The sequence below is a fragment of the Aquarana catesbeiana genome, linkage group LG10 (assembly GCF_042186555.1).
Source record: "Aquarana catesbeiana isolate 2022-GZ linkage group LG10, ASM4218655v1, whole genome shotgun sequence".
NCBI lineage: Eukaryota > Metazoa > Chordata > Amphibia > Anura > Ranidae > Aquarana > Aquarana catesbeiana.
Window position 1 is genome coordinate 19,677,367 of NC_133333.1, and position 24,086 is coordinate 19,701,452.

Consider the following 24,086-nt stretch of genomic DNA (forward strand, 5'->3'; position numbering starts at 1 on the left):
CTGCCCCCCCCCTGCAGCCTCTGACCTCCTGTCATCCCCCCGCAGTCTCTGACCTCCTGTCCCCCCCTGCAGCCTCTGACCTCCTGTCCCCCCCCTGCAGCCTCTGACCTCCTGTCCCCCCCCTGCAGCCTCTGACCTCCTGTCCCCCCCTGCAGCCTCTGACCTCCTGTCCCCCCCTGCAGCCTCTGACCTCCTGTCCCCCCCTGCAGCCTCTGACCTCCTGTCATCCCCCCGCAGTCTCTGAGCTCCTGTCCCCCACCTGCAGCCTCTGAACTCCTGCCCCCCCCCTGCAGCCTCTGACCTCCTGTCATCCCCCTGCAGCCTCTGACCTCCTGTCCCCCCCCCTGCAGCCTCTGACCTCCTGTCCCCCCCCTGCAGCCTCTGACCTCCTGTCCCCCCCCTGCAGCCTCTGACCTTCTGTCCCCCCCCTGCAGCCTCTGACCTCCTGTCCCCCCACTGCAGCCTCTGACCTACTGTCCCCCCTGCAGCCTCTGACCTCCTGCCCCCCTGCAGCCTCTGACCTCCTGTCCCCCCCTGCAGCCTCTGACCTCCTGTCCCCCCACTGCAGCCTCTGACCTCCTGTCCCCCCCTGCAGCCTCTGACCTCCTGTCATCCCCCTGCAGCCTCTGACCTCCTGTCCCCCCCTGCAGCCTCTGACCTCCTGTCATCCCTCTGCCGCCTCTGACCTCCTGTCCCCCCCCTGCAGCCTCTGACCTCCTGCCCCCCCCTGCAGCCTCTGACCTCCTGTTATCCCCCCGCAGCCTCTGACCTCCTGTCATCCCCCCGCAGCCTCTGACCTCCTGTCATCCCCCTGCAGCCTCTGACCTCCTGTCATCCCCCCGCAGCCTCTGACCTCCTGTCCCCCCACTGCAGCCTCTGACCTCCTGCATCCCCCCGCAGCCTCTGACCTCCTGTCCCCCCACTGCAGCCTCTGACCTCCTGCATCCCCCCTGCAGCCTCTGACCTCCTGTCATCCCCCCGCAGCCTCTGACCTCCTGTCATCCCCCGCAGCCTCTGACCTCCTGTCATCCCCCCGCAGCCTCTGACCTCCTGTCATCCCCCCGCAGCCTCTGACCTCCTGTCCCCCCACTGCAGCCTCTGACCTCCTGCATCCCCCCTGCAGCCTCTGACCTCCTGTCATCCCCCCGCAGCCTCTGACCTCCTGTCATCCCCCCGCAGCCTCTGACCTCCTGTCATCCCCCCGCAGCCTCTGACCTCCTGTCCCCCCACTGCAGCCTCTGACCTCCTGCATCCCCCCTGCAGCCTCTGACCTCCTGCATCCCCCCTGCAGCCTCTGACCTCCTGTCATCCCCCTGCAGCCTCTGACCTCCTGTCATCCCTCTGCAGCCTCTGACCTCCTGTCCCCCCCCTGCAGCTTCTGACCTCCTGTCCCCCCCCTGCATCCTCTGACCTCCTGTCCCCCCCCTGCAGCCTCTGACCTCCTGTCCCCCCCCCCTGCAGCCTCTGACCTCCTGTCCCCCCCCTGCAGCCTCTGACCTCCTGTCCCCCCCCTGCAGCCTCTGACCTCCTGTCCCCCCCTGCAGCCTCTGACCTCCTGTCCCCCCCTGCAGCCTCTGACCTCCTGTCCCCCCACTGCAGCCTCTGACCTCCTGTCCCCCCCCTGCAGCCTCTGACCTCCTGTCCCCCCCCTGCAGCCTCTGACCTCCTGTCATCCCCCTGCAGCCTCTGACCTCCTGTCATCCCTCTGCAGCCTCTGACCTCCTGTCCCCCCCCTGCAGCCTCTGACCTCCTGTCCCCCCCCTGCAGCCTCTGACCTCCTGTCCCCCCCCTGCAGCCTCTGACCTCCTGTCATCCCCCTGCAGCCTCTGACCTCCTGCCCCCCCTGCAGCCTCTGACCTCCTGTCATCCCCCCACAGCCTCTGACCTCCTGTCATCCCCCTGCAGCCTCTGACCTCCTGTCATCCCCCCGCAGCCTCTGACCTCCTGTCCCCCCCCTGCAGCCTCTGACCTCCTGTCATCCCCCTGCAGCCTCTGACCTCCTGTCCGCCCCCCTCCCCCCGCAGCCTCTGACCTCTCCTGTCATTCCCCCCGCAGCCTCTGACCTCTCCTGTTGTCCCCTCCGCAGCTTCTGACCTACTGTCCGCCCCCCTCCCCTCCGCAGCCTCTGACCTCCCCTGTACCATTTGCAGCCTCTGACCTCCCCTTAGGGTTGCCACCTCATCCCTTTAATCCAGGACACATATGAATTCCACATGTTCAGAGGCTGATTTAATGCAGATAAGGCACCAAGTGAGTTTAATTACCACCTTAATCAGCCACAGAACCTGTGTAATTAATGTGTGTCCTGGATTAAAGGGATGATGTGGCAACCCTACCTCCCCTGTACCATCCGCAGCCTCTAACCTCCCCTGTACCATCTGCAGCCTCTGACCTCCCCTGTACCATCTGCAGCCTTTGACCTCCCCTGTACCATCCGCAGCCTCTGACCTCCCCTGTACCATCTGCAGCCTCTGACCTTCCCTGTACCATCCGCAGCCTCTGACCTCCCCTGTACCATCCGCAGCCTCTGGCCTCCCCTGTACCATGTGCAGCCTCTGACCTCCCCTGTACCATGTGCAGCCTCTGACCTCCCCTGTACCATCCGCAGCCTCTGACCTCCCCTGTACCATCTGCAGCCTCTGACCTCCCCTGTACCATCTGCAGCCTCTGACCTCCCCTGTAGCATCCGCAGCCTCTGACCATCTCTTGTCTTATATCACGTCTGCAGTCTATAGAGGAGTCAAGAGTGGGAGTGCTGCAGGGATGGGGGTCATGGGAGAAGTCAGACATGTATGGAATGTGGAGAGGAAACTAGAACCAGAGCCACCGAGCTGGAGCCAACTGACTGAGCCCTGTACGGTGCACCTGAGAGGAGGTCAGTAAAAGCGCCGCCAGCCCAGCCTGAGGCGGGGGGGGGGGTAAATACAATATTGTAAGGGGGCACTGATATAAAGGTTTACCCCTTATATCAGTAAACCCCCTTACTTTAGTGTTTTCTTTCCGCAGAAGGTGGTCTCTGGTCACCAGAGTCCTCCCCACATTCCCAGAGTTCCCCTTTACATCATAGCCTGCAGGATTACACCTTACAGTGCAAGGGGGAACTCTGATGTAAAGGGGAATGCAGTGGACTATGATATAAGTGGGGTCTCTGGTCACCAGTGCCCCCCTTTTATATCAGAGTTCCCGCTTAGATCATGATCTGCAATGTTCCCCTTAATTTAGAGTTTCCTTGCACTGTAAAGGGGAATCCTCCTGATATATAGGGGAACTCTGTGTTGGGTTATATTAATCTGACTTTCATGTAAATGGAGAAATATGGTTTTTGACTTTTGTTTAACTTAACACATTGCTAATAGCAGTTTATAGCTTAAATATTGATATTTTCACTGAAAACTGCCATTTACGGCACCTTTTTTTTGCAGTGCCAATAAAAAATGTGCCAGTAAATGCCATGATTTTTGCCAGAAAAAAAATTTGCTGCTGTTTGTAAATTCCATGTCTCTCTTATCTATATATAATACACTCTTCAAATGTGCTTTAAAATGTATGGTTTTCCCTTTTGTGAACAAGAAAATAACGACGTTATGCGGTTGGGCTGGTATAAAAATACTATGGGGCTGGTATGAAATTATTTCCAGGGCTGGTTTTTTTTCCCAGTCCGGCCCTGTCTGAAACGGAGGAACCTTCTGTTTCAAACCATAAGCCTGAATAATCAACTGATGAATCCATTTAGAAATGGTAGCCTGTGACGCTGCCTGTCCTCTATTGGGACCGTCTGGCAGCACAAACAAAACATCCATTTTGCGAATCTGAGCAGTTGCCTCGAGATAGGCCTTGACTGCTCTTACTACATCCAACGAATGTAGTGATCTCTCTTCCAGAGAACAGGGATCTGGAAAAAAGGAAGGCAAAACAATGTCTTGATTTAAATGAAAATCAGAAACCACCTTTGGTAAAAAACTAGGATGAGGGCGTAGTACCACTCTATCCTTGTGTACAATCAAATAAGGTTCCTTACAGGAAAGGGCTGCTAATTCTGATACTCTTCTAGCAGAAGAAAGGGCCACCAGAAAAATTAACTTCCTTGTCAACAAGACCAAAGGAATCTGACTTATTGGTTCAAAAGGCTGTTTCTGTAACACAGCCAGGACCAAGTTCAAGTCCCAGGGGTTTAGGGGCGCTTTAACCGGAGGATTAAGAGGCATCACCCCCTGCATAAAGTTTCGGACCAAAGAATGCGAAGCAAGTGGCTGTTGACATAATACTGATAAAGCCGAGACCTGGCCCCTGATGGTACTCAAGGCCAGCTTCATCTCTAATCCTAATTGTAGAAAATCAAGAATTCTACCTATGACATATTTTCTGGGATGCCAACCCCTGGATTCACACCAGGAAACATAAGCTTTCCAGACTCATTGCATTGATCAAGGTAGATATGACAGGACCTGAAAGTCCACGACTCTTCAGAACGTGGGTCTCAATAGCCAAACCGTCAAATTTAGCGTTTGTAAGGCAGGATGGAACACTGGACCTTGAGATAACAGGTCTGGGCATACCGGTAGGGTCCACGGGGAACCCACCGTCATCCTTACTATTTCTGCATACCAAGTCCTTCTGGGCCAAGCGGGGGCCACCAGAAGTACTGACTTCCTTTCCTGCCTGATCCTGCGAAGGATTCGTGGTAGTAGCAGAATAGGCGGGAATGCATAAATCAGTGAGAACCGATGCCACTGAATCACCAAGGCATCTTTCCCGCATGCAAGAGGATCCCTCGTCCTTGCCACAAATCTGTCTATCTTTTTGTTGAACCGGGATGCAAAGAGATCTACATCTGGGACCCCCCATCTTTGGCATATATTCCAAAAGACGTCGGGATGTAGAGACCATTCCCCTGGAAGTAGCTGTTGGTGACTTAGATAGTCTGCCTGCCAGTTCTCTATCCCTGGAATGAAAACTGCCGATATGCATGGTACATGCATCTCCGCCCAGACTAAGATCTGGTTCACCTCCTTTTGAGCAGCTCGGCTCCGGGTGCCTCCCTGATGATTGACATAAGCCTGATAGTCCAGGCTTTTAGGGCCAGGTATACTGCCCGGATCTCCAGAATGTTGATGGGTAAGGTCCTCTCAGTCTTGGACCATAGCCCCTGAATCGCAGACTGTTCCAGAACTGCTCCCCAACCTGACAGACTGGCATCTGTTACCACCGTCCAGGTAACCGGTAGAAAGGATTTCCCCTTCTGCAGGTTTTTGGGTATGAGCCACCAATTGAGGCTTTGACGCACCGCATGCGACAGGTGCATCGGAAAGTCTAATGCCTGAACCTTCTTGTTCCAGGTCGACAGAATACTGTGTTGCAGCATTCTTGAATGGAACTGAGCATAGGGAACTGCTTCGAATGAAGACACCATCTTCCCTAGTAGTCTCATACAAAGGCGGACAGAAGGACCTTCTTGGTCCTGACTACCAGAATCAGCTCTCTTAGAGCAGTGATCTTTGCCTGCGGTAGAATATTTTCTCCTGGCTTGTATCTATGACCAGACCTAAATACTCCAGTCTTCCAGATACCTGACTGTGGTCCTCAAATTTCCATTCAAGGAAGCTACCGATCGGTCTATTAATAGCAGGTTGTCTAGGTATGCTATGACAGCTATACCCTGGGCCCTTAAACTGGCCAGAGGAGGGGCCAAGACCTTTGTGAACACCCGAGGTGCAGTGGCTATCCCAAAAGGCAGAGCCACAAACTGGAAATGGCGCTCTCCTATCTCGAAACGCAGAAACTTCTGATGAGCAGGAAAAATGGGCATATGCAGATATGCATCTCTGATGTCTATCGATGCCAGAAATTCTCCTCCCTGCAGGGTGGAGACTACTGTCCGAATTGATTCCATGTGGAAAGACTGAATCCTTAGGAACCGGTTCAGATCCCTTAAATCCAGAATGGGTCTGACATCCCCATTTGGTTTTTGGACCGTAAAAAGGTTGGAGTAGAAGCCCAATCCCTAGTCCTTTGCGAGAACCATCATAATGACCTCTTGCTCTAACGCTAGAAGGAGCGACTGCTTCTTCTCTGGGTCTCTGGGGACACTTGATCTGAGTAACCGAGGAGAGGGAAATTTCTTAAACTCCAGCTTGTACCCTAAGGTTACCGTGGAGATTACCCATCTGTCCTGGAAGTCCTCCTGCCAGAGCTCTGAGAACTGTCGCAATCTTCCCCCCACTCGAGCGAGCGGGGGCGCCCCTTAATGAAGAGGTCTTAGTGTTTTGCCTAGTAGGCTTCTTCCCCCAGGACTTTTTTTGTTCCTGGGGTTGACTCTTGCTTCTGAACCCAGACGGAGGAGGCTGTCGAGACTGCCTGGAGGCTGAAGCCCCCGGCGCTGGGGAAAGAGTCCATTTGAAAGAGGGACACTTACTCTTCTTCTTGACAGGTAAGAGAGTACTTTTCCCACCAGAGATTTTCTTGATATAGTCATCCAAGTCATCTCCAAACAACCTTGCACCACGAAACGGAAACCCAGCCAGCAGTTTCTTACCTGGTGCTTCGGCTGACCAATTTTTCAACCATAGGATTCTACTTATATGCACCAACCCCAGTGGAAGACGAGAGGTTTGCACGATAGAATCTCTGATGGCATCAACGACATAACATAAGGCTGCAGGAAGGTTAGCCAACCCCTGGGCCTGCTGTTCAGGTAAAACTTTGATGACCTGTTTCACATGGTCTCTTAAGTATTGACAGACTCCAATCGCTGCTACTGCAGGTTGAGCCACTGAACCTGCTAAGGAGAAAACATCCTTCAATAGGGATTCCATCTTTTTATCTACAGGATCCCTGAGCATCTGAGCATTGTCTACAGGACAAGTCAGACTATTATTTACAGAGGAAATAGCGGCATCAATGGCCGGTATTCCCCATATTTTAACAAACTTTGTTGAAAACTCTTGACAGAAAAAAACGTTTGTCTGGGTGATCCCACTCAGAATAAATGAGCTTTTCAAGTAAATATGAACAGGAAAAGCATGTGCTGTATGAGGAGGCTTCAGTGACCCCAAAGAAGAAGAGGGTTCTTTAACTGATTCAGATACGGGCAACTTAAATGTGGAGTGGACCAATCCAGTAAGGATCTGCACTAAGACTTTCTCCTCTTGGGAAGTCGCAGAGGGTCCCTCTCCACCTGATTCCTCCGAAGAGGAATCGTCCGTCCCATCCCGATCCTCTGAAAGGGATTCCTCTCCTTTATCCCAGAGTTCCTCTTCCTGAGGGTCTTGGGAAACAGAGGAAGGCCTAGTGCGTTTTCTTCCACTGAGTGAAGATGTAATCACGGCCATTAATCTTTCCTCTAAACCACTAATGGTTGAGAAAAAAACCTCCTGTGTAATGTATACAGGGGCTGAAGTGCCAGAGGCAGGTATAGCCCCTGACCCCAATGGCTCCCTCTGGCTAGCCGTCCCTGGCCCCTCAGGAGGGGAGGATGCTGCAGAAAGGGGGTCCTCAGAACCCGACCGAGATCCCCTAGTGTCTCTGGTTCTTGGGGTGTTTGAACCTCTTCTACCCATAGTGCAAAGCAACAAGGTGGAGGTATCACAAATAAACACTGACTGCTGAGCGATGTAGTCCGGCTAAAAGCCCTGCTACCCAATGCCCAGTCCGGTGTTACCTTAGCAAATGCTGCCTAGGAGAATGCCTGTGTCCCACCTTACATATGACCTGTCAGCTCTGTGTCCCTCCGAAGGCTGTGTGCACCTGTACAGAGTGCTTTAATAGCCTGCAGCTGGCCTGAGTGGGAGTCTAAGCACCTGTGCTGACGTCCCGCCCCCCCCTCTACCGCCCCCCCCGCTTAAATTTAGAAAAAACGAGCGCTTCCCGCGCTGGCCGACCCTCCAGAACTAATATGGAGGAAGGTTGGGAGAGGGGGAGGAAGGAGAGGGGCCGGTAGTGATGGTGCCTGCCTGTAATGGCGGCGGCGGTGTTCGAGTGGTGTATAACCGCTTTTCAGACCCCTGTGGCCTCCCTCTGCCTGGGGGGAACATCTCTGATGAGAAATTCCCCCATCCATCCTACCTGGAGCCGGCCGGAGACGCTGTGCAGCATAAGAACACTGAGCCGACATCAGCATGACAAGGTATGTGCTCTTGGCAGCCCCCAGTGGTCACAATAGGCATAGCATTTACTTTAAAGGAGAAAACCTACTAGAATTTAAACATTCTGTGGAATCTCCTCTTACCTTATCCAGCCGCAGGGTTCTGTTGTACAGACCCAATCTTCACCTCTCACGGTGGGCTCCGTTTAGAAAACCGTCAGAGACTGGGGCCCCCTACGAATAGGGGGATCCTGCAGTTCTGGACCTGTAAAGCACCCGGCTAGAAATTAGGCTAGAAAAACCATTTTCTAATATGCGGGGTCCAGCTCTCTAAAAAGAGAAGTGTTACAGGTAAAGCCTCGTTTCTTCGGACACGAGGCCCGGGTACCATCCAATTCGGCCATGAAAAGACACTTTGAATGGATCCGGTTCGCCTGGCTTGCCCCAGTATAGGATATGGGATATTCCCCCTTTGGAGCTCAGCACAGGACATCTTTTACACGTCCAACACCTAAGACACTGGTGTAAAAACTGAGGTATCCCTGCAAGGGGAGGGATTATATAGGGGGTTGAACTTTTCTGATAGGGTGTGCCAGTGTCCAATCACTAGTGATACCCTATATAACCCATCAGTAATTACTGTGGCTCTGTGTCTCGTGATGTTCGAGAAAGAAAATTAAGTTCAATAGTCAGTGCGGCTCTTCTGCTTGATTCCGAGCATGCGTGGAACTTTGTGCGTTGGAATTGTGTACACACAATCGGAATTTACCAGAACGGATTTTGTTGTCGGAAAATTTGAGATCCAGATCTCAAATTTTGTGTGTCGGAAATTCCGATGGAAAATGTCCGATGGAGCCTACACACGGTCGAAATTTCTGACAATAAGCTCCCATCGAACATTTTCTGTCGGAAAATCCGACCATGTATACGGGGCATTAGTACTTTTTGTATCACTTCACCATCCCTGTAGATTGTAAGCTTTCATGAGCAGGGCCCTTCTTGCCTTGAATTGCATTGTAACTATAAGGGTCTTGTAAAGACCCCCCTTTATTATATACTTACTTTCTGCTTTACTGTGGCTTAACTTAGAGTAAGTCGTTAAAGGGTAAGTTCACCTTTACAGAAAAATCTGTAAGGTGAACTTACACAGGACCCCCTTCTCACCCCCCCTCCCCCCCAGTCCCGCTGACCTGGATTGTGGCGATCTCCCATTCTGACACCTGGTATAGCCAATTCAGGGGTCCAGAGGTTAGAAATCGCCGCATCTGAATCTCCAAAACGTTCCCCCATCCGGAGAGACGTTTCGGAGCATTCCAACCCATCCTGTCAGCGGGGAAGAAGACGCATGAATGCAGAGGGGATTTCTAAGCCCCGGGGCTCAGAACGGGAGATTGCTGCGCAACCGCACAACAGGTTAGTGCGGGGGAAAGGTGAGGAGGGGCTCGGGGGTTTCAAAAAAAGGTGGGCTCGGGGCACAGGGTACTGTGCCCCCCTACCCAGTTTTGTGACAATAGCAAATGAATATTAACTATTGCCACACCAATCCTCCTCCTGGCCATTTAGGAAGCAGGTCTTGAGACCCGTCACCCGATTGGCTTAAAGGACATGCAATCTTATTGGACGCCTAGGAGGAGGAGGGAAGAGCCGCACAGCAGAAGCAGCCATGATGCAAAAGAGGAGTAGAGGACACAGAAGCTGCTGCCCGACACCTGTAGGAGCCCGCAACCTGCCCATAGGAGCCCACAACCCACCTATAGGAGCCTGCAACCCGGTTGCTGCCTGCCGCCCATAGGAGCCCCTAACCTAGATGGGGTAAGTGCCGCTGGTGGTTGTTTGCCGCCCCCCCCCAAAAAAAAACACCAGCCCTCACTGCATTACATGGCTGCTGTTTATAAAATAGAAGAGTTCAGATTTGGTATTAGGACTCCTAACTTTAGAAATTTGAAAAGCACAAATAAATGGACTTTAAAGACACCAATTATACTAAAAATAAAGTAAATTTTATTACATATATATTATAAAAACATGTTAAAAAATATTGCCCAATGCAGTGATGACTAAACCTCTCCAATGTGGATCAAACACATCAAAAACATGTCAAAATAAGACATATAATTTATACTGAATAATAACATGAATTGCTAGCTCTACATGTTTCGCAAGGATGCTTCTTCAGGAGCTGACTAATTTCTAAGAGAGGAAAAAGAGGCAGTCAATAATAGTGTTTAGTAGGAAGTGGGTGGAAGGCGCGTGATCAGACGCTTACATCAAGAAATGTATGGTTTATTTATGTAAAAGAATACAGACATATAGATATATAGATATAAAATCATACAAATACTACATAATATTAAAAAAAAAAAAGGAAAAACAGGTAACAAAATAAGTACTAGGAAGTTAAAATTGGGGTGTGCCCATATTGAGGCAGGTATTTAAGAAAGGCTGACGCAATTCGAGGAAAAACCTCTTCATCAGAGCCAGGAGAACTGGAGCACAGTCTGTATGGGCCAGTAGGCCGACATGTGTACATGGGGAGAGGTGGTGTTGCTAGTAGGAGGATGTGTCCTGTGATGGACAATTGATTATTCCAAGTTCCATACCCAGGTGTTCTATGGATGTAAATAGATTGTATTTTCTTTTTGCGGTGCTGTTAGGCTGTCAGATGTGCCTGTCTCAGGAGAAGTGTGTAGACGCAGCTGCAAACTGTAAAGATCCTTTGGAGTGGAGAGCCGTGTGATCCTGGCAGCAGAAGGGGGGGAGGAGGAGGGAGGAGGTGTCCTTGAGGCAGCTGATGCCTGGATAGAAAGTGTCTTGCTGCCTAGGGATAGCAAGACGCTTTCTACCCCTGGTCCGCTAAGGCAGCGGGACACGCTCCATCATCTCCCCCAGTCCTATCTCTGACTACAATACTACCTTTGTTTTACAGCAAACGATCTCACTAGCGCAGGAGTATTTTTCACCATATCTTGTTCACACTTTTGCATGAGTCAATAATAGTGTTAATGGCGTACAGTCAGTATAAAATATTTGTCTCAGGGAACCCATGGGCCCACCATGGCAGCAGACCAGACAAGACCAGATACAGAGCATACAAGTAGTGCAATGGACAACACGTGGGGGCGTGCCTAATAAGATTGATAGGAAAGTTACGTGAGATGGGTACACCATGTAACAACATATAGTGCAATCAGGCACTAAAAGTGGGTATATCAAATATAACCGTGGATAACATAGATAGCCAACACCCCCATGTATCAAAAAAACCCGTGCTGATATATCCAAAGAAAGTATGTAAAAATAGGATTTTTTAAAACAGCTTACCTGTAAAATCCTTTTCTTTCGAAGGACATCACGGGACACAGAGCCACAGTAATTACTGATGGGTTATATAGGTATCACTGGTGATTGGACACTGGCACTCCCTATCAGGAAGTTCAACCCCCTATATAATCCCTCCCCCTTGCAGGGATACCTCAGTTTTGTAGCCAAGCAATATAGTGTATTAGAAGAGGGGCGGGACCTCTGTGTCCCGTGATGTCCTTCGAAAGAAAGGATTTTACAGGTAAGCTGTTTTAAAAAATCCTATTTTCTTTCTCGAACATCACGGGACACAGAGCCACAGTAATTATTGATGGGATGTCCCAGAGCAATGCTACCTGAGGGGGGGGAACCACGACCAAGTAGGGTGCAATCAGACCTGAGGACCCTGTACCGCTGCCTGCAGCACACTACGCCCAAAGGCGATATCCTCATGCCTTCTCACATCCACCTGATAGAATCTGGTGAATGTATGAACTGAAAACCAGGTTGCGGCCTTGCAGATTTGAGCCATAGAGGCCCGGTGATGCACTGCCCAAGAAGCACCAATAGCCCTTGTGGAATGTGCCCTGATCTGAAACGGAGGAATCTTCTGTTTCAAACCGTAAGCTTGAATGATCAACTGTCGAATCCATTTAGAAATGGTAGCTTTTGACGCTGCCTGTCCTCTATTGGGACCCTCTGGCAGCACAAACAAAACATCTGTCTTGCGGATCTGAGTAGTTGCCCCTAGATAGGCCTTAACTGCTCTTACTACATCCAACGAATGTAGTGATCTCTCTTCCGGAGAACAGGGATCTGGAAAAAAGGAAGGTAGAACAATGTCTTGGTTTAAATGAAAATCAGAAACCACCTTCGGTAAAAAACTAGGATGAGGGCGTAGTACCACTCTATCCTTGTGTATAATCAAATAAGGCTCCTTACAGGAAAGAGCTGCTAATTCTGATACTCTTCTAGCAGAAGAGATGGCCACCAGAAAAATTAATTTCCTTGTCAACAAGACCAAAGGAATCTGACTTATTGGTTCAAAAGGCTGTTTCTGTAACACAGCCAGGACCAAATTCAAGTCCCAGGGGCTTAGGGGCGCTTTAACCGGAGGATTAAGACGCATCACCCCCTGCATAAAGTTTCGGACCAAAGAATGCGAAGCAAGTGGCCGCTGAAATAATACTGATAAAGCAGAGACCTGGCCCTTGATGGTACTCAAGGCCAGCTTCATCTCTAATCCCATCTGTAGAAAATCAAGGATTCTACCTATGACATATTTCCTGGGATGCCAACCTCTGGATTCACACCAGGTTATATAAGCCTTCCAGACTCTATGATAAATCATCCTGGAAGCTGGCTTCCTTGCATTAATCAAGGTAGATATGACAGGACCTGAGAGCCCACGACTCTTAAGAACGTGGGTCTCAACAGCCAAACCGTCAAATTTAGCGTTTGTAAGGCAGGATGGAACACTGGACCTTGAGATAACAGGTCTGGGCGTACCGGTAGGGTCCACGAGGAACCCACCGTCATCCTTACTATTTCTGCATACCAAGTCCTTCTGGGCCAAGCGGGGGCCACCAGAAGTACCGACTTCCTTTCCTGCCTGATCCTGCGAAGGAGTCGTGGTAGTAGCAGAATAGGCGGGAATGCGTAAATCAGTGAGAACCGATGCCACGGAATCACCAACGCATCCGTCCCGCATGCAAGAGGATCTTTTGTCCTTGCCACAAATCTGTCTATCTTTTTGTTGAATCGGGATGCAAAGAGATCTACATCTGGAACCCCCCATCTTTGGCATATGGCCCAAAAGACGTCGGGATGCAGAGACCATTCCCCTGGAAGTAACTGCTGGCGACTTAGATAGTCCGCCTGCCAATTCTCTATTCCCGGGATGAAAACTGCCGATATGCATGGCACATGCATCTCTGCCCAGACTAAGATCTGGTTCACCTATTTTTGAGCAGCTCGGCTCCGGGTGCCTCCCTGATGATTGACATAAGCCACTGCTGTGGCATTGTCGGACTGGATCCTGACCGGACAACCCTGTAGCCTGATAGTCCAGGCCTTTAGAGCTAGATGTATCGCCCGGATCTCCAGAATGTTGATGGGTAAGGTCCTCTCTGTCTTGGACCATACCCCTTGGACCGCAGCCTGTTCCAGAACTGCTCCCCAACCTGACAGACTGGCATCTGTTGTTACCACCGTCCAGGTAACCGGTAGAAAGGATTTCCCCTTCTGCAGGTTTTCGGGTATGAGCCACCAATTGAGGCTCTGACGCACCGCATGCGACAGGTGCATCGGAAAGTCTAATGCCTGAACCTTCTTGTTCCAGGTCGACAGAATACTGTGTTGCAGCATTCTTGAGTGAAACTGAGCATAGGGAACTGCTTCGAATGAAGACACCATCTTCCCTATTAGCCTCATACAAAGGCGGACTGAGGGACCCTTCTTGGTCCTACTGTCAGAATCAGCTCTCTCAAAGCAGTGATCTTTGCCTGAGGTAGAAATATTTTCTCCTGGCTTGTATCTATAATCAGACCTAAATACTCTAGTCTTCTTACTGGTTTTAGGAAAGACTGTTCTAAGTTGAGGATCCAACCTAGGTGTTCTAGATACCTGACCGTGGTCCTCAAGTTTCCATTCAAAGAGGCTACCGACCGGTCTATCAAGAGCAGGTCGTCTAGGTATGCTATGACAGCTATACCCTGAGCCCTTAATCTGGCCAAGATCTTTGTTAACACTCGAGGTGCAGTGGCTATCCCAAAAGGCAGAGCCACAAACTGGAAATAGCGCCCTCCTACCTTGAAGCGCAGAAACTTCTGATGAGCAGGAAAAATGGGCACATGCAGATATGCATCTCTAATGTCTATTGATGCCAGAAATTCTCCTCCCTGCAGGGTGGGAACTACTGTTCGAATTGATTCCGTGCGGAAGGATTGAATCCTTAGGAATCGGTTCAGATCCCTTAAGTCCAAAATGGGCCTGACATCCCCATTTGGCTTTTGGACCGTAAAAAGGTTGGAATAGAAGCCCAATCCCTGGTCCTTTGCGGGAACTATCATAATGACCTCCTGCGACAAAAATCGCTCTAACGCTAGAAGGAGTGACTGCTTCTTCTCTGGGTCTCTGGGAACATTTGATCTGAGGAACCGAGGAGAAGGGAATTCCTGAAACTCCAGCTTGTACCCTAAGGTTACCGTGGAGATTACCCATCTGTCCTGGAAGTCCTCGTGCCAGAGCTCTGAGAACTGTCGCAGTCTTCCCCCCACTCGAGTGAGCGGGGGCGCCCCCTCATGCAGAGGTCTTAGTGTTTTGCCTAGTAGGTTTCTTTCCCCAGGACTTCTTTTGTCCCTGGGGTTGACTCTTGTCTCTGGACCCCAATGGAGGCGGCCGTCGAGACTGCCTGGAGGCTGAAGCCCCCGGCGCTGGGAAAAGAGTCCGTTTGAAAGAGGGATGCTTACTCTTCTTCTTGACAGGTAAGAGAGTGCTTTTCCCACAAGAGATTCTCTTGATATAGTTATTCAAGTCCTCTCCAAACAACTTTGCACCACGAAATGGAAACCCAGCCAGTAGCTTCTTACATGGTGCTTCGGCTGACCAATTTTTCAACCATAGGATTCTACGTATATGCACCAACCCCAGTGAAAGACGGGAGGTTTGCACGATAGAATCTCTAATGGCGTCAACCACAAAGCATAAGGCCGCTGGAAGGTTAGCAAACCCCTGGGCCTGCTGTTCAGGTAATACTTTGATGACCTGCTTAACATGGTCTCTTAAGTATTGACAGACTCCAATCGCTGCTACTGCAGGTTGGGCCACTGATCCTGCTAAGGAGAAAACATCCTTCAATAGGGATTCCATCCTTTTATCTACAGGATCCCTGAGCATCTGAGCATTGTCTACAGGACAAGTCAGGCTATTATTTACGGAGGAAATGGCGGCATCAATAGCCGGTATTCCCCACATTTTAATAAACTTTTCTTCCATCGGATAAAGTGTTGAAAACTTTCTCGGCGGAAAAAAACGTTTGTCTGGGTGATCCCACTCAGAATAAATGAGCTTTTCAAGTAAAGTATGAACAGGAAAAGCATGTGCTGCTTGGAAAGGTTTCAGTGACCCCAAAGCAGAAGAGGATTCTTTAGTAGTTTCAGGTATTGGCAACTTAAATGTGGATCGGACCAATCCAGTGAGGATCTGCACTAAGACTTTCTCCTCTTGGGAAGTCGCAGAGGGTCCCTCTCCACCTGATTCCCCCGAAGAGGAATCATCCGTCCCATCCCGATCCTCTGAAAGGGATTCATCTCCTTTATCTCAGAGCTCCTCTGTCTGAGGGTCTTGGGGAACAGAGGAAGGCCTAGTGCGTTTTCTTCCACTGAGTGAAGACGTAATCACGGCCATTAATCTTTCCTCTAGACCATTAATGGTTGAGGAAAAAACCTCTTGTGTAATATATACAGGGGCTGAAGTGCCAGAAGCAGGTGTAGCCCCTGACCCTGATGGCTCTCCCTGGCTAGCCGTCCCTGGCCCATCTTTAGGGGGGGAGGATGCTGCCGACAGGGGGCCCTCAGAACCTGAACGAGATCCCCTAGTGTCTCTGGTTCCTGGGGTGCTTGAACCTCTTCTACCCATAGTGCAAAGCAACAAGGTGTGAGGTATACAAATGAACACTGCCCGCTGAGCGATGTAGTCTGGCTAAAAGCCTTGCTACCCAATGCTCAGTCTGGTGTTACTTCAGTAAATGCTGCCTAGGAGAATGCCTGTGTCCCACCTTACATGCGACCGTCAGCTCTGTGTCTCTCAGAAGGCTGAGTGCACCTGTACAGAGTGCCTTTATTAGCCTGCAGCTGGCCTGAGTGGGAGTCTAAGCACTCTGTGCTGACGTCCCGCCCCCTCCTCTACCGCTCCCCCCCCCTCGAGTTTTGAAAAAAACGAGCGCTTCCCGCACTGCCGACTCTCCTGTCATGCTTCTGGAGAAAAGGCTGGGGATGGGGGGGAGAAGGAGGGAGACTGGTAACAAGATTTGCCTGAACGGCTATCTTCAGAGATGGTGGCCATTAGGCCGCAGTGCCCGGGTGGTATAACCACTTTCTAGACCCCTGTGGCCCCTCTCTAGCCTGGGGGGAACATTCAAACATGAGAAATCCCCCTTTCCACCTTACCTGTTTGCAGCCTGCTTTGAGATGCTGGGAATAATCAGCACTGAATAGGGATGAGCTTCGAGTTCGAGTCGAACTCATGTTCGACTCGAACATTAGCTGTTCGCAAGTTCGCCGAACACCGAACAATTTGGGGTGTTCGCGGCAAATTCGAATGCCGCGGAACACCCTTTAAAAGTCTATGGGAGAAATCAAAAGTGCTAATTTTAAAGGCTTATATGCAAGTTATTGTCATAAAAAGTGTTTGGGGACCTGGGTCCTGCCCCAGGGGACATGGATCAATGCAAAAAAAAGTTTTAAAAACGGCCGTTTTTTCAGGAGCAGTGATTTTAATAATGCTTAAAGTCAATCAATAAAAGTGTAATATCCCTTTAAATTTTGTACCTGGGGGGTGTCTATAGTATGCCTGTAAAGGGGCGCATGTTTCCCGTGTTTAGAACAGTCTGACAGCAAAATGACATTTGGAAGGAAAAAACACATTTAAAACTACCCGCGGCTATTGCATTGCCGACAATACACATAGAAGTTCATTGATAAAAACGGCATGGGAATTCCCCCCAGGGAAACCCCGAACCAAAATTAAAAAAAAAAAAAATGACGTGGGGGGTCCCCCTAAATTCCATACCAGGCCCTTCAGGTCTGGTATGGATATTAAGGGGAACCCCGGCCAAAATTTTTAAAAAAAAATGACGTGGGGTTCCCCCTAAATTCCATACCAGACCCTTCAGGTCTGGTATGGATTTTAAGGGGAACCCCGCGCCAAAAAAAAAAAAAAAAAACGGCGTGGGGTTCCCCCAAAGATCCATACCAGACCCTTATCCGAGCACGCAACCTGGCAGGCCGCAGGAAAAGAGGGGGGGACGAGAGTGCGCCCCCCCCCCTCCTGAACCGTACCAGGCCACATGCCCTCAACATTGGGAGGGTGCTTTGGGGTAGCCCCCCAAAACACCTTGTCCCCATGTTGATGAGGACAAGGGCCTCATCCCCACAACCGTGGCCGGTGGTTGTGGGGGTCTGCGGGCGGGGGGCTTATCGGAATCTGGAAGCCCCCTTTAACAAGGGGACCCCCAGATCCCGGCCCCCCCCTGTGTGAAATGGTAAGGGGGTACTTACCCCTACCATTTCACTAAAAAACTGTCAAAATAGTTAAAAATGACAAGAGACAGTTTTTGACAATTCCTTTATTTAAATGCTTCTTCTATCTTCCTTCATCTTCTTCTTCTTCTGGTTCTTCTGGCTCTTCTGGTTCTTCCTCCGGCGTTCTCATCCAGCATCTTCTCCGCGGCGTCTTCTATCTTCTTCTCCTCGGGCCGCTCCGCACCCATGGCATGAGGGGAGGCTCCCGCTCTTCTCTTCATCTTCTTCTTCATCCTCTTCTCTTCTTCATCTTCATCTTCTCTTCTTTTCTTCTGCGGGCCGCTCCGCATCCATGCATGGAGGGAGGCTCCCGCTGTGTGACGGCGTCTCCTCGTCTGACGGTTCTTAAATAACGGGGGGCGGGGCCATGACGGGACTTCCCTGTGGCATTCCCCGTGACGTCACAGGGAAGTCCCGTCAAGTCACCGTGCGTCAGAGGGGGGCGGGGTGACCCCGCCCCCCGTTATTTAAGAACCGTCAGAAGAGGAGACGCCGTCACACAGCGGGAGCCTCCCTCCATGCATGGATGCGGAGCGGCCCGGAGAAGAAAAGAAGAGAAGATGAAGATGAAGAAGATGAAGAAGAGAAGAGGATGAAGAAGAAGATGAAGAGAAGAGCGGGAGCCTCCCCTCATGCCATGGGTGCGGAGCGGCCCGAGGAGAAGAAGATAGAAGACGCCGCGGAGAAGATGCTGGACGAGAACGCCGGAGGAAGAACCAGAAGAGTCAGAAGAACCAGAAGAAGAAGAAGATGAAGGAAGATAGAAGAAGCATTTAAATAAAGGAATTGTCAAAAACTGTCTCTTGTCATTTTTAACTATTTTGACAGTTTTTTAGTGAAATGGTAGGGGTAAGTACCCCCTTACCATTTCACACAGGGGGGGGCCGGGATCTGGGGGTCCCCTTGTTAAAGGGGGCTTCCAGATTCCGATAAGCCCCCCGCCCGCAGACCCCCACAACCACCGGCCACGGTTGTGGGGATGAGGCCCTTGTCCTCATCAACATGGGGACAAGGTGTTTTGGGGGGCTACCCCAAAGCACCCTCCCAATGTTGAGGGCATGTGGCCTGGTACGGTTCAGGAGGGGGGGGGGGGCCGCACTCTCATCCCCCCCTCTTTTCCTGCGGCCTGCCAGGTTGCGTGCTCGGATAAGGGTCTGGTATGGATTTTTGGGGGGACCCCACGCCGTTTTTTTTTTTTTTTTTGGCGCGGGGTTCCCCTTAAAATCCATACCAGACCTGAAGGGTCTGGTATGGAATTTAGGGGGAACCCCACGTCATTTTTTTTTTTAATTTTGGCCGGGGTTCCCCTTAATATCCATACCAGACCTGAAGGGCCTGGTATGGAATTTAGGGGGACCCCCCCACGTCATTTTTTTTTTTTAAATTTTGGTTCGGGGTTTCCCTGGGGGGAATTCCCATGCCGTTTTTATCAATGAACTTCTATGTGTATTGTCGGCAATGCAATAGCCGCGGGTAGTTTTAAATGTGTTTTTTCCTTCCAAATGTCATTTTGCTGTCAGACTGTTCTAAACACGGGAAACATGCGCCCCTTTACAGGCATACTATAGACACCCCCCAGGTACGAAATTTAAAGGGATATTACACTTTTATTGTTTGACTTTAAGCATTATTAAAATCACTGCTCCTGAAAAAACGGCCGTTTTTAAAACTTTTTTTTGCATTGATCCATGTCCCCTGGGGCAGGACCCAGGTCCCCAAACACTTTTTATGACAATAACTTGCATATAAGCCTTTAAAATTAGCACTTTTGATTATTCATGTTCGTGTCCCATAGACTTTAACGGTGTTCGCGTGTTCAAGCGAACTTTTTTCCTGTTCGCATGTTCTGGTGCGAACCGAACAGGGGGGTGTTCGGCTCATCCCTAGCACTGAACACCTTAGACAGTCAGTCAGCATGTGTAGGTTTGTGCTCTTGGCAGCCCCCGGTGGTCACAATAGGCATAGCATGCATTTACCTTAAAGGAGAAAAACCACTAGAACTCAAAAATTTTGTGGAATCTCCTCTTACCTTATCCAGCCGCAGGGTGCTGTTTACACAGACCCAATCTTCACCTCTCATGGTGGGCTCCGTTTGAAAAAACCGTCAGAGACTGGGGCCCCCATCAGTAGGGGGATCCAACAGTTCTGGGACCGTAAAGCACCTCGCCAGAAATTAGGAAGTTTAAAGCCATTTTCTGATCTGCGGGGTCCAGCTCTCTAAAAAGAGAATCATTACGGGTAAAACCTCGTTTCTTCGGACACGAGGCCCGGGTACCATTCAATTCGGCCATGAAAAGACACTTTGAATGGATCCGGTTCGCCTGGCTTGCCCCAGTATAGGATCTTAGGATATTCCCTTTGGAGCTCAGCACAGGACATCTTTACACGTCCATCACCTAAGACACTGGCGTAAAAACTGAGGTATCCCTGCAAGGGGGAGGGATTATATAGGGGGTTGAACTTCCTGATAGGGTGTGCCAGTGTCCAATCACCAGTGATACCTATATAACCCATCAGTAATTACTGTGGCTCTGTGTCCCGTGATGTTCGAGAAAGAAATATGAATCACTAGTGGTACCTTTAAATAAAGTATATATTTGGGTCTCTTTGATCTATATTATCCTATGTGGATAATATAGATAGCCAACACCCCCTATGTATCAAAAAAAACGTGCTGATATATCCAAAGAAAGTATGTAAAATATGAATCACTAGTGGTACCTTTTAAATACAGTATATATTCGGGTCTCTTTGATACATAGGGGGTGTTGGCTATCTATATTATCCACTTTTAGTGCCTGATTGCACTATATGTTGTTGCATGGTGTACCCATCTCACGATACTTTCTTACCATCCTTATTAGGCACGCCCCCATGTGTTGTCCATTACACTACTTGCATGCCCTGTATCTGGTCTTGTCTGGTCTGCTGCCATGGTGGGCCCATGGGTTCCCTGAGACAAATATTTTATACTGACTGTAAACCATTAACACTATTATTGACTGCCTCTTTTTCCTCTCTTAGAAATTAGTCATCTCCTGAAGAAGCATCCTCACGAAACATGTAGAGCTAGCAATTCATGTTATTATTCAGTATACATTATATGTCTTATTTGACATGTTTTTGATGTGTTTGATCCACATTGGAGAGGTTTAGTCATCACTGCATTGGGCAGTATTTTTTAACATGTTTTTGTAATATATATGTAATAAAATTTACTTTATTTTTAGTATAATTGGTGCCGTTAAAGTCCATTTTTTTTGTGCTTTTCAAATTTCTACTACTGTTGAGGACGTGGCACTGCACTACTCTAGGCTCCCACAGATCCATCCTGTGTTGGAGCTTTTCTAGCTTGTTTGACTCCTAACTTTACACGCACTTGAACTTTAATGGCATCCCAGTCTTAGTCCGTAGGGTTTAATATTGAGCTGGCCCACCCTTTGCAGCTATAACAGCTTCAACTCTTCTGGGAAGGCTGTCCACAAGGTTTAGGAGTGTGTCTATGGGAATGTTTGACCATTCTTCCAGAAGCGCATCTGTGAGGTCAGGCACTGATGTTAGAGGCCAGTCAAGTTCCTCCACCCCAAACTCGCTCATCCAAGTCTTTATGGACCTTGCTTTGTGCAATGGGGCGCAGTCATGTTGGAACAGGAAAGGGCCATCCCCAAACTGTTCCCACAATGCTGGGAGCATGATATTGTCCAAAATGTCTTGGCATGCTGACGCCTTAAGAGTTCCCTTCACTGGAACTAAGGGGCCAAGCCCAACCCCTGAAAAACAACCCCACACCATAATTCCCCCTTCACTAAATGGTTTGGACCAGTGCACAAAGCAAGGCCCATAAAGACATGGATAAGCGAGTTTGGGGTGGAGGAGCTTGACTGGCCTGCACAGAGTCCTGACCTCAACCCAATAGAACACCTTTGGGATGAATTAGAGCAGATACTGCTAGCCAGAACAACATGTTTTTTGCTGGTACTATGAGCAAGCAAAAAAAAATTTTAAATCGGTTCTGATTGTACACATATAGGGGGTCATGTAAACACACAAACATACACACACACAAATACTGTGTATATATACATACACACATGTATAAACACACACACATATATATATATAAATGTACACACATATAAAACAGTGGGTGCTCAAAATGTTTGGGGGGGTGCAAGCAAACTGAAAAATTCTTTAAAAAAAAACACATCAAACGCAGCCACTGTGCCCATCAATCGCAGCCACTGTGCCCTGAAACACAGCCACTGTGCCCCCACCCGCTCGCAGTCTGCCTGGCACTTAGCCTGTCTCGGTGGGGCAGTGGGTGACGGCGACGAGCGGTGTCCTCCATGCGTCTCCTCCCATCCTATCCTCCTGATAGGCGTCCAATAGCAGCGCCTGTCGTTTCAGCCAATCAGGTGACAGGTAACAGACCTGATTGGTGGAGAGGCAGTTCAGTGGTAGGAAAGCGAATATTTATTCGCTTTTCTAACACACCTGGGTGAACTGCGAGTACCCAGCATGGTGCTCACAGTTCACCTATTTTGAAGCCTAATAGTGCCTCAAAAATACCCCCTGTGCAATGCATGAATCTATCTATTGGTGATAAAGGGGTGGCTGGAGAGAGGGGGCAGCACCCGTGTGCCTTAATGGACGCCCCGCCACTGATATAAACACATACATGCACACACACATGCAAACATACATACAGTAGAAAAAAACGGCAGTCCTTTACCTTAGCTCTTCCTGCCGGGTACTGCACTGTAGGGGGAGATAAAAAGCACAGCACTGTGCTTTCACTTTGTAATCAATGTGACGAGCTCCCCGCACAGTGCCGATTACAGTTCGGCTTAGGATCGGGGAGCTTGTCTCTGCTCCTCCTATCGAAGTACTGTATACAGGGGGCCCTCGAGGGCCCCCTGCAGCAAGAGGCCCAGTCGCCATGGCGACTTCAGCGACCCCTATACTTCATTGAACCTTGAACATTGAACCCTACGGACTAAGACTGGGATGTCATTAAAGTTCATGTGCGTGTAAAGGCAGGTGTCCCAATACTTTTGATAATATAGTGTAATAGAAGGGTAGATTTACTTACTATCTGATATTGATGGGGTACAGCCATCTCCATCACAGCAACTTATACCCATCGAGTACTTGGTGCCATCTACAGTCATGGAACCAGCGATGTTACATTTGTTTACAGGAGCCCAAGATCGGATGACTTTGTATGCCGTCACTCCATCTGAAAAATTTATAAAAGTTCTCTAAAACATTGACAGAAACAACGCAAGCCTTATGGTTTTCCAAAGTTGCTTAAAGTAGTATTAAAGGTTTGGCTTTAAAAAAAACAAACATGTTATACTTACCTGCTCTGTGCAGTGGTTTTGCACGGAGCAACCCGGATCCTCCTCTTCTTCTCAAGTCCCCCGCTGGAGCTCCTGGCTCCTCCCCCTTGACCAGTGTCCGCAGTAGCAAGACGCTTGCTACAGGGGTACTGCTGGGTGCTCACTCTCGAGCCCTGCTCTGTGCGTCCATAAGACCCGTAGAGTCGAGGCTCAGCCCCGCTACCCGCTCTCTCCTCATTGGCTCACTGGCTGTCATTGACAGCAGTGGCAGCCAATGGCTGCCACTGCTGTCTCAGCCAATGAGGAGAGGGAGTCCTGGGACAGCCGAGGCTCTCGTGCACATTGCTGGAATCAGGAGGGGATTCATGTAAGTAGTAGAAGTGCTGCTGCACACAGAAGGTTTTTTTTTACCTTCAAGCATAGAATGCATGAAGGTAAAAAACCTTCAACCTTTACAATCACTTTAAAGTGGGCCCTATAGTGGACCTAGTATAAGATATACAGTGCCTTGCAAAAGTATTCACCCCCCTTGGCTTTTTACCTATTTTGTTACATTACAGCATTTAGTTCAATGTTTTTTTAATCTGAATTATATGTGATGGATCAGAACACAATAGTCTAAGTTGGTGAAGTAAAATTAGAAAAATATATACATAAAACTATTTTTCAGAAATAAAAAAAAGGATATTTGGCATGTGCGTATGTATTCACCCCCTTTGTTATGAAGCCCATAAAAATCTCTGGTGCAACCAATTACCTTCAGAAGTCACATAATTAGTGAAATGATGTCCACCTGTGTGCAATCTAAGTGTCACATGATCTGTCATTACATATACACACCTTTTTGAAAGGCCCCAGAGGCTGCAACACCTAAGAAAGAGGCACCACTAACCAAACACTGTCATGAAGACCAAGGAACTCTCCAAACAAGTAATGGACAATGTTGTTGAGAAGAACAAGTCAGGGTTAGGTTCTAAAAAAAATATCAACATCTTTGATGATCCCTAGGAGCACCATCAAATCTATCTGGTAAAACTGGTCAGAGTTGAGGGAAAGATGGAT

At 49.4% G+C, this 24,086-nt stretch overlaps 1 protein-coding gene across 1 annotated transcript in view; it reads right to left on the reverse strand.

Moving 5' to 3' along the window:
* The window catches only part of LOC141111492 (uncharacterized), a 75,193-nt gene that overhangs the window by 18,523 nt on the left and 32,584 nt on the right, over window positions 1–24,086 (reverse strand). Inside the window, exon 7 of the mRNA XM_073603784.1 lies at window positions 22,775–22,921. Within this exon, the coding sequence (XP_073459885.1) occupies window positions 22,775–22,921 (147 nt within the window). The remainder of the gene's footprint in view (window positions 1–22,774; window positions 22,922–24,086) is intronic.